This window comes from Astatotilapia calliptera, chromosome 5 (genome assembly GCF_964374335.1).
Source record: "Astatotilapia calliptera chromosome 5, fAstCal68.1, whole genome shotgun sequence".
In the NCBI taxonomy this organism is placed as follows: Eukaryota; Metazoa; Chordata; class Actinopteri; order Cichliformes; family Cichlidae; genus Astatotilapia; species Astatotilapia calliptera.
In genome coordinates, this window is record NC_137426.1 from 36,016,836 (window position 1) to 36,027,614 (window position 10,779).

At 41.2% G+C, this 10,779-nt stretch overlaps 1 protein-coding gene across 3 annotated transcripts; it reads right to left on the bottom strand.

Annotated features, from left to right (window-relative positions):
• Positions 1 to 198: 198 nt before the first annotated feature.
• On the bottom strand, positions 199 to 10,569 carry cstf1 (cleavage stimulation factor, 3' pre-RNA, subunit 1). Of its 3 annotated transcripts, none has more exons than XM_026169079.2 (6): positions 10,226 to 10,569; positions 9,689 to 9,873; positions 8,491 to 8,768; positions 8,212 to 8,409; positions 7,731 to 8,121; positions 199 to 764 (listed from the first exon to the last, which is right to left on the bottom strand). In XM_026169079.2, exons 2-6 carry the CDS (start codon positions 9,855 to 9,857, stop codon positions 505 to 507), a joined length of 1,296 nt encoding a protein of 431 aa, XP_026024864.1. In that variant the 5' UTR covers positions 9,858 to 9,873; positions 10,226 to 10,569; the 3' UTR covers positions 199 to 504. The 3 variants fall into 3 exon arrangements, with proteins under 3 accessions (XP_026024864.1, XP_026024861.1, XP_026024862.1); XM_026169076.2 differs by having other exon boundaries at positions 9,689 to 9,901; XM_026169077.2 differs by having other exon boundaries at positions 9,689 to 9,901; positions 10,222 to 10,569.
• Between the last annotated feature and the right edge of the window lie 210 nt (positions 10,570 to 10,779).

A 10,779-nucleotide genomic window follows, 5' to 3' on the forward strand; every position in this document is an offset into this window, starting at 1 on the left:
ATCTCTTAAGCTTAACTGTGACAGAAAGTGCGAAATGGCTCTGGCTGTTTGCGTGTTGTGTCCATTTGGTGCTCCTGACAGGTTGCTGCTCACTTTTTGCAGCAACAACTGTGTTCTTAAAATATCGACAGGATATCACTGAGACTGTGTTATAAGCTCTGAGGGGGACTTTACGCCATCAAATTCATAGGACAGACATTTTTCCTTTGGGTTGTTTATTAAAAATCAGAATTACAACATAAGGACATACACAAAATATAAAAGTGGAAAACTAATCAAACCTGCAGAATGATATCTAAGAAATGTGAGGAGAGTGTTACCACTGAAGTTTCTACACTCTTTAATAGGTCATAAAAAAGAAAACCACATGACTGATTTTTCCTCCTAAGTACTGTCTCTCTGATTCCACTGTCCTCTTTCCATTGAACTGAAAATGATTGAAGAAGACTGAGTGTTTGCTGAGGTCAGGGAAGGCTTCACAAGAGTCAGACATCCTCCTGTGGCTCAGTCTGTGGTTGTGCGGCGGTACCAGAAACGGGCCCTGAAGTCATCACTGCAGGTCATGAAGCCCGGGTTGGTTGGTGAGTGGACGATGCAGCGGACAATGTTATTGTGACCCAGAGACAGCAGGTTTTTCCTCTCGGCTGTGCGGGAGTCCCAGCAGCAGAGGCTGATGGTGCGCTCGTCAGGCAGCAGCACGTAGTCCTCCGTGTGGTTGAACACGCCCTGCGTACGGTGCATCTGACGGCCGCTCAGCCCTGCGCCTGCAACAGATGAGCCCGACAGGTCAGTCTAAGTAACTGAGCATAAAAAAAAAATGCTGTAATCATTTTCACTGTACTTTCAAGTAAATATCAGCTGATAAATGCTGTCCTTACTTCCCATGCTTATCAGCTATCATGTGTACTAACAACCGATACCCAAAAACTAAAGTGCTCAAATTATAACAGTGAAGGCCAGATTGTGTGTTAGCGAGTTACTCTACAAACATCCAAGTATAGTCAGTCCAACTCAAACACAGAAAATAAGTCAAGCGTTGGAGAGATGCCAGCCAGAGCCTGACCACCGATGAGGAAGCGCTCACAGAGAAACAAGATATTTGGGCTCACTTTAGCTTCTGTCCCTTAGAACAGAGATGGATGTGAATCTGTTTCAATTCAGTACTTTCACATAACAAAAAACTGTCTCATTGGTGAAATGATGTCATGGTGAAACAAAGTGAACTGAGGATAGACAATATTATTACAGCCTAAAATCACAGACACTGATTCCAAACAGGTTTTCCTTTGGGCCTTTAATAATGAGCATCTCTGTGCATGTGTGGTATCTGTGTAACACACTGTAGTATGTATCTTCTTAGATGCACAGCACATCCCTTCCTGAGAGTAGGCAGCTCTCAGAGACATGCGACCATAAAACACGTGTAATTGATAAATTGTATAGCTTATGCCAGTTGAGCTGGATTCCAGCCAGTCTATGCTCACTGCTACTGCCCTCATGCATGTGGCGAGTGTCAAAAGTGATACTGTGAGTGCTGGCGGATGGTGTGCTTTGTTATCATTTTGGTTGGTTGCGAACCGCTAAACTGTTGAGACTGAACAGGTTGGATCCTACAGGTGTTTCTACGATGACTCACTGCAGAAGTGGAGCAATAGAGCTGCAATAGTTAGAGAAAACTTTTCAGCAAGCTTTTTAAATCTTTCACAGGAGAAGAGAGCAGCAAGTCAAGCTTGCCTCAAGTTGTGTAAACTATGATGACAACACAGTTTGCATAATAATAACCAAAAGCGCAGACTATAACCGTAAGCCACTTTGCAACCCACCTCAAACGTAGCTCCTCCTTTCATGATGCCTGCTCTGTTCTGTGCTCACTACTTCACTGTTTTGCTTTCCCACTGTGGACATAGAATAGTGGGTTTTACGGCTCTCTAATAATCACCTCTGACTACGGTGGCCCTGACTGAATTAAGCTTGCACGGATACACCAAAATATCAGCTGTGGCTTGTAAAGTACACATGTTATTTATGTGATCAACACACAGAATGCCATGATTCTGTCACATTGACTGCCATTCACAAAAAAGGCAGTACAGATGAGTTGCAACACCTCTAACATCATCACACTGAGCTGTGTACCCATTCCTCTGCTCTTCACTCAGCTGACTCACAACTGCACAGCAACACATAACACCAACCACATTATCATGTTTGTTGCTAACACGACTGCGTTAGCACTGATAAGCAACAACGATGATTCCGCAGATGCCGATGAGCCAGTAGCTGTCAAACTGGTGCACAGACAACAATCTCTCAACGTCAACACAACTAAAGGTCAAAGGAGCTTGCAAAGAAAGGCGTCTGGACTTCTTTAAGTTACTTGAAGATGTTTCACCTCTCATCCGAGAAGCTTCTTCAGTTCTAAGGTCAAATGGTGGAGAGTCCCAGATATAAACCTAGTGGGAGTGACCCCCCACAGAGGGACAAAAGGACCCCCTGATGATCCTCTAATCGCCTGAGCCAAGGTGACTGAGAACCTTCACAGACATAACACAACTAAAGAGCTAATGTTGGATTTCAGGAAGACCTGACCCACTCATCATAAACTGAGATTGTTGGAGGATCAAGTTCGTCTGTGTCCATATAACTGAAGACGTCTCACACAAACAACACCATCTCCTCAACAAAGAAAATTGTTGCAGAAACTACACTTCCTGAGAAGGCTAAAGTTAACAAGCGGCTATGCAACAGCTTTTATCCCAAGGCCGAAAGGCTTCTCAACACCAGGCTGCCTACCAGAATCCTCCTTACTGCCACACCCCTCCAATAACCGACTGATAGAAACACTCACTAATGCACTTCTTTATTGCACTTTTTCTAATGTAATTTATATGTTGCATATTTTATATTTTCCAGTTGGTTTATGGATTACATATTTATTTTGCATTCATATTTGTAAATCTTGGCATCTGAGCATGTTTTGTTATTTGCACTGTGTGTACACTGTGTACATGGCAATAAAGTTTACTTTCACTTAGCTGCTATTTGTCTTTGAGCAGCCGGGAACTTTTCTTCTTCTTGTCTCCAGTGACTGATGGAAGTGGACGTGGAGATGACTTGGTGACTTTAGGAACTATTCGTGTAGTACAGCATTTGATTGTGTGCCTACAGCTGCCTGATGTATGTTAATTTGCCACCATAAGAATGGTGATTGCATAACTCTAAAAATGAACCACACTGCAATCTTGTGCATGCATGAATGCTATTGGTTTGTCCCTGTACCCGTAAGAACATCACAAAGATGGAGAAATCTTCTCCACAGGCTAAATGACAGCGTGTTTATGGGTCAGATTAGAAGTTGCAGGGATGATGTGTGTTGCAGATCTCATTACAGATGCAGACACATCTCCAACCTAGAGCGTTAGCAGTAGAAATCAATGTGATCTCTATAACACTAAGATCTCCAGCAGTGATGACTTGTCCAAACTTTGCCTGCAGAGTAATCTCACAAAGAATAACAGTACTTTTCTCTCATACTGAGATACAGGTTACCCAATTTTCTCCTTTTTGTAGACTTAGGACATTCACAGAGAGCAATCACGGCAGTGTTGTTGATTCCCTGCTAATATCAAATGCATAAGTGCTGAATGTTAGCAGGCAGCATTGTAGATAATATACTTGCTATATGACAGCAAAACTATAACTACCAGCATGTGAATGAGCAGCTGTGTAGTTAGGACTGCTTCTTCTTATACAGCATTTGTCTAGTCTAACTGAACTCACCTCATTCACAACTATTCACACAGGCATGTTTTTCTGCACCTAAATCCAGCACTGGATGCATCGGAAAACTACTTGGGGTTATTATCTTGTCCAAGGATCGAACAGAAACCTTCCAATTAGTACTTAGTAGACTAAATTATACAATTAAGCTCTGGTTTCCTGGGTAACCCTTTTTTTAAATGTGTAGCCTGTGCATAGGCCACACATTTATCTATAGTTATTAATTACTGTTAAATAAGCAGGGCATTGAAGCCCACAGGTTCCTTAAGAAAAGAATCAAAACCACATTAACAATTTTGAAAAAATCCCCCCAGTCTTTGAGCACAACGCATTACTACATCACTGTGTCTGCACCCACCACCCCCGAATTCTCAAAGCACGCCACAAGGGTTTTCTTATCAGATAAACATTCACAAAAAAATCTGAAACTATGATCATTCTTACAAAGGAGGAAGGAAGTGGCAATGCAACACGTCTGCAGACCCTCCAGCATAGCGTCATCAGGCTCTTGATTTGGCAGGAGTTTTTGCAACTTTTATCAGAACAGCAGTTGAAGACGGAACAGTCACGATTACTCATAATCTGACTCAGTGTGATGAAGATTGTAGGGAATGAAATCTTTTTTTACTGAGATCCAGCACTGCCAGCTGAAAGCTACTGTATATTTAAAACACAGCGTGGACCTCGATCACACTGATGTCCCAACAGCAGGTAATATGTAGCATCACAGAAAATAAACCAGTGAAGGCACGATGACCTGGTTATTGCAATAAAGTAAAATGTAATCCAATCAGCTGACAACAAGTTCTTCACTGCAGTTAGAAACATTAACTCAGCATTGCTCTGCTAGGGGGCAGTGTAGTCTTCACAAGCCAAAGAGCATCAAACCTAAACAGGCTGTAAGGGAGCAAGTGTGGCATGGACTTTCAAATCATTAACAACGGCAGATTAGGAGAGAAAAAATAAATAACACACACACTTCACATTTCACTGTGTGTTGTACTTGTATAACTATGCACGTGTCAACTAAACAATCTTGAACAGCTCATGCTGCTACACCACCATCCATAGATGACACTTTTATTTCTACATCTCCTCACTGTACTTGTCATTTCTCTCGTGAGTTACTGAGGATTTTGGATTTTTTTTGATTTTCCATCAGTAAGCTCTGCTGTTTTTGCCTCTGTTAGCTCCTTTTCACTGCTTTACTGAAACTATATATTTATTCTCTAAATGATCAATGTGAAATGGCCAAATATTACTTGAAACAGATACTGGTGGTTTTAAAAATGTAAATAAAGCATAACTTATCTCGTGATAAAAACTCCTTGATGACAGCACTGATCATTTCTATGCTACAGAAATGGTTTTCATGACCAACATAAACCACATCCAGGAGCACTTCATGCACTTTTTACTGTGCTTGTAGCACGTTCAACTAAACGCACTTAACCACACAAACTTATCATAAATGTCTCTCTCCTGACTGATGAAAATAATCAGGAGCAGAATGCTTGTAACGTTCCATGATTTTAAAGTGTCCAAATAAAGCTGCATGCAGCCTGTGACTCTATCAGAGGGAGAATGTTACAGCCCACCACAGACGGTGTTATACTGTCACAGCAACAGGATAACACAGCAGAGAGAGCAGCACTAAGCCACGAGGACGCTGACACACTTCCTGTTGAAATGCCGACACTGGTAGCACTTACAAGAAGGCACTTTTTTTTTTAAAATCTCTTAAAAATGTTTAAAAAATACTTGAAGTTTTAATTGACATTTTTACAAAATGACCATTTTGAGAATAAATATATAGTTTCAGTAACATCCATGAATAGCAGTGAACAAAGGTAAAATCAGCAGTGCTTACTGATGGAAAATTGAAGATATCCTCAATCAACTTGCCTCAGTATCACTGTCACAGATGTTAGATGGTAATATGTTAATATGATAAACATCAGGTAAATTTGCAGTGACCGTGGTTCAGTTGTTCAGGCAGTGACTGCAGAGGCAGAGTCCAGTGACTCTGTCACCCATGTTGGATCTCGTCCAGTATAACTGTTGATAACATAATGATATAAAGTGTGTGGCATTTGTTTGTTTACTTATAACTGTCATAGTTTATCTCATCTCCATGACGTTTAGTGGGTTTTTTACTCACTTGACATGTTACGCATCTAAAATGGTTGGGAAGTGATAAGGGGTCACATGCCTGCAAAACCTCTATAGATTAGATATTTATAATGTCGTGTAGATGGTATCTGCAGAGTGCGTTGAGAGAAATGACAGTAGAGTGAGGAGATGTAGAAATATAAAGGGTCGTGTGTGCAGATAGCAGTGTTGCAGCATGAACTGTTGCACATATGGAAGCATAAACAGAGTTTATGCTTAAGAGTTTCAGACGCCACTTCTAAAAAACTGCCATTTTTATTGATTTGAAAGTCCATGCACACTTGCTCACTTCCACTGACTGTGGATCTACTGTAACATTATATAGTTCCCATGCTACAATACTGCTACCATAAGTGCTTTGTCTCTTTCACAGCATTACACAAGTCATAAAACTGTAGAATAACACGTGAAATTTACAAAGCATTGTGGATCCATGTGACAAAGTGACACCCAGCTTAAGTCCATTCAGCTCATGTTTGTATCATCTTAGTGTCTCTCCTGTAACTGCAGCTCATTCCTCTGGTTTTTACAGTGTTGAGCGTGGCTCTTTTTTTCTGTATTATTTCCTTCTGATTTGTTTAATTAAACACTATTAAATGTTTCAATATTATAAAAAAATTAAAAGGCGGATAAAATGGCATCATAAGTGATTTTTTTAAACTAAGGCGACCTCTAGTGCTGACTGACAAATAGGATCCTTATTACCACTGCATTATGATCATGCTTGATGGAGACGTTACAGAACAGTGCCTAAAAGCTGATAAATAGGAGTAAAAACCCTTTTTACTCAAGCATGGCACGCTAGCACTTATCAAGATGAAACACTGCATATATCCATTTAGGAATTTTAAGGGACAAATGCAAAACATAACACTCTTGGATTTTCTCACACACACACACACACACACACACACACACACACACACACACACACACACACACACACACAATGTGGGAGAAAGCGCATTTTAATTACGTTGACGTCAGCTAAGCTCCTTACTGTAAGTACTATCCAACCTCTGTCATTTAAATCCTAATAAGAATTTTTAATCAAACCACCTGTTCAGCAGCTGGAGAACAGTAAGCTTTGCCACTGCTTCCATCCACAGCACAGTTATGAAACTAAGAATTAAAAATCATTACAAAAAAACAACACAGGGACGGCAAACACATGATCCATGTGAAATTCTGTTCAATAGTGCCAATATGATACACAATCGTGTGTGAAATATAGAAATATAGATGCTGAGTAACATAGCAAAGTGTTAACAGCTGGGCTTCAGTCAGAAGCTGTGTGTGCTGTGTGGATGCTTTCAGTTCTTTTTTTAAAGTTTTATTTCTGTGCTGGAATAAAAACAGAAATGACATCCATGCTGAATGTTGTATAGATGTACAACAGGCACGTGCCAAATAAACTTTTGTTAAAACAGCCAGAGAGCTGACTTTTTTAGTTGGTTAGTTTGTGTTGTTTTACTTTATTTCTTGCATTTTTTTCTCTTTTCATAGTCTATACACTCGTGACAGAAACAATACATTTATATAAACTATATTTCTGGTCATATGTCTCAGCATGAACAGCTAATATGCACACTAGATAAATGTAATTCTTGAGTGTTAGAATTTTAAATATGAATTTGCCATAAACTTGTTATAATATTTATTTTTTATAGGTTTTAAATGTTGCAAGTAGCTCACTATAGGTAAGTTATGCATCAGCAAACCTGTGACTGTGAATGCTTCAACTGCCATAGTTTAGAATAACAGCAAATCCTCCCTACCTGTGTACTTGACCAGAGTCCTGCCTGTTGAGATCTCCCAAAGTTTGACCACCGAGTCTTTCCCACTGGACAGGATGTACTTGGAGTTCTTGGAAAAGATGGCGGAGCACACCTCCGCTCCATCATGTGCCTTCTCAAAGGTCGTCACGCAGCGGTTAGAGATACCGTCCCACAGCTTGATGCTGCCGTCCTTGCTGCAGGTGACATAGCTATTAGCTGTGGGGTTGTAGCTGACCCCGCTGATGGTGTCTGTGTGCTGGTCCAGTGGGTTGCAAGACACGAAGCACTGGAAAGTGTTGACATCATAGAGGCGCAGGGTGGGGTGCTGCGTCCCCACTAGCAGGAAGTCACCAGAGGGGTGGAAGGAGATTGAACGCAGCATTTCTGCTTCCTGTGGGTAAATCGAAAGGCGACAACTGGATTACAAAGATTTGCATTTATATACATCAGCTTTGGCACTTTGGATTTGAATATGTCCGACCTGTATATATTTAAAGGCTCTTTTTGCAGAGGGCTTGGAGTAGTCAAACAGTTTGAGGGTGTAATCTCTGGAGCCAGATGCCAGAATCTGTTCGGTGGGATGGAAGGCAAGGCAGGTGACTTCATCGACGTGGTCGTACAGCGTCCGAATCACAGGGTGATTCTCCATGTTTTGCTGCGCCGTCTCATTCATCATCACCTGATGTATGTAGAAATGAAAAAATGTCAGTGCACTGGCTTAAAAACATCCAGCATGCCTGTGCTGTCTGAGCTGCCTCACCTCAATGGGCATGGCACTCTTCGCCAGCATGCGCTCAGTATCCAGGATCTTGATGGAGGCGTCAGCAGAGCCTGTAGCGATCAGCTGACCATCTCGACTGTATGTAGCAACGCGGCAAGGGCCCTTGTGAGATGTGACGTAGCAGGTCTCATACTCTGACGCCTCTGGAGACATGGTCTGGACGTCTGCGTCAAATTCCAGATCGATGCCAACACCCGGGGCTACAGTATCGGAGCGACCGATCGCATACTGAACAGCAGTATCGTCATTTTCCATCCCTGTAATGGATTATAGGTTGTAGTTAGGATCTGAAGACATACAGTACAAAAACCAAGATGTGGATGAAACAACTGCTACAAAGGCCTGAGAATCTGAGATTATAACCCCAGATAGAGGAGATTAGATAACTAGATAGACAGAATAAATAAAGCCAGTAAAAGTAGCACCAGTAGAAGACTTGAAAAATCTGCCCTAAAAGAAAGTCAGTCACTCTATAATCAGTCATGTTTTTCTTTTTCAAGCTGTTTTAGTGTGTTCGGTCTGAGCTTCATAGTCCTGAATCTTTGTCCTAAGGGCAGAGGGGAAAAGACAGTGTCCAGGGTGAGCTGCATCCATTACGACACAGCTGACTTTTTAGCACATGTTTCGTGTATATGTCAGTCAGAGGTGGCAGACTGGAGCTAACCTAGCAGAAAAATTAGGAGGAAGCTAAAAGCAAAGGGTCAGCAGTTTGGAGGCATTTCACACTGCTATGTCTACTACGTCAGCCTCTTTTCATATCTTTGCAAAAGTTTTAACTTAACTGGAAACTGTGGTTATGCCACATGAGTGTTTCGGAGGATGCAAAAGGGAAAAGTCCTGCAACTGTAAATGGTGCTGCAGTATGGCACACACTAATGACTCTCACTTTCAATCAAATCAATCAAAATAAGACCAGTGCAAACAAGCAACGCATGCAGAGCAGAGAAGAGTGTGACTGATAGATGATCCCAAAGGTCTTACTGAAGTGGAAGAGTGCATTCTTCAAGCAAGTCAGAATTAGCATTATTTGTTTCACTTCAAAAACAGCTCGTCTTATAATTAAGCAAAAGCTATGACGTCGGCTGTTTCTTTTAATTGCACAAAATACTTTTAGGTATCCCCCACCCTCCACCCCAAGATGCTGTTTTCAAGATCAGAACATGGTCTCAACTCTTACCTATCTTTGCCAGCTGCATGAGCTGCTCAGAGGGAGACACAACGCTCTGTGGCTTCACCTCATTGATGAGACTGTTGGCGATGCTAGTGTATCCATCGTAGAGCAGCTGGCTGATGATAAGCTTGTACAGGTGCTGTCGGTCCTTCAGAGTCGGTTTGGGACGAAACATGTTGGGCCACTGTCACCTAAACCGGGTCGTGACAACTGTGTGAACTAAAGTCGAAAACAAAATGTTAACAACCTGCCCCAGGTCTATATTAGCGGATTGGGTTAATGTCAAATCACAATATTAGCGAACACCGTTAGCTGTAGGTATGCTAACAGTGTGGCAGTTATAAGGAATGAATGAATGTGTTAGCCTTGCAGCTAACAACGTTAGCTTTGTTGCTACAGCGATGACAGAACTAAAAAAGAACAATGTGTCCATTGTGAACCATGAGCCTGTGCATTGTCCAAAAGAAGCGGCACATGCTACTTAACAACATAACTGTAAAAAATTATCTGTTTTTAACATTGAAACACATAAAACATACCAACCCTCTTAAAAGTTCCAAGTGCGCTTCTTGATCCGAACGTCCGTTACGTAATACGTATTATGCGCACTACGTCACCGCACAGAAAAGCGTCATATCCGCGCGACGCGTTTCTGGAGCCGCCATCTTGCTCAGGGGCTCTGGCTAAGGTTTTGGCCTATTCCGATACAAAATACCACGCTTTATGCTGCTTTTTGTTGTTCAAATGAAAATGATAATAGAATAACGTTCAGCTAGTGAAAGCCGTTTAATTTGATACATCATAGTTAGAAATCCTTTTAAGCTAATGGTTTATTGACCCCTGAAACCAAATGAAGGTAATGCTGATTAGAATACGTTAAATAAAAAAGAACATATAAAGTAATGTATTGAAAAGATGTTGAAAATTAAGTTTGTCAGTTCACTATATCTGACATTGTGCCCTGCAAATTATTGAAATGAATTATGAATTATTAAAATGAGCACATTGTAAAATATTTCTCATTTCACTAATGCCTTATACATTAACAGTTATATATACCCCAAACTCCGTTTTTAATAGACAAAGATCCCGTTGGG

Excerpts from the sequence above, each read along its gene's own strand:
- cstf1 (XM_026169079.2), bottom strand. The coding sequence starts at position 9,857 with ATGTTTCGTCCCAAACCGACTCTGAAGGACCGACAGCACCTGTACAAG. Across the intron at positions 8,769-9,688 it reads CATGCAGCTGGCAAAGATAG|GGATGGAAAATGACGATACT; the intron begins GTAAGAGTTGAG and ends AATCCATTACAG. Across the intron at positions 8,122-8,211 it reads GAGCCTTTAAATATATACAG|GAAGCAGAAATGCTGCGTTC; the intron begins GTCGGACATATT and ends ATTTACCCACAG.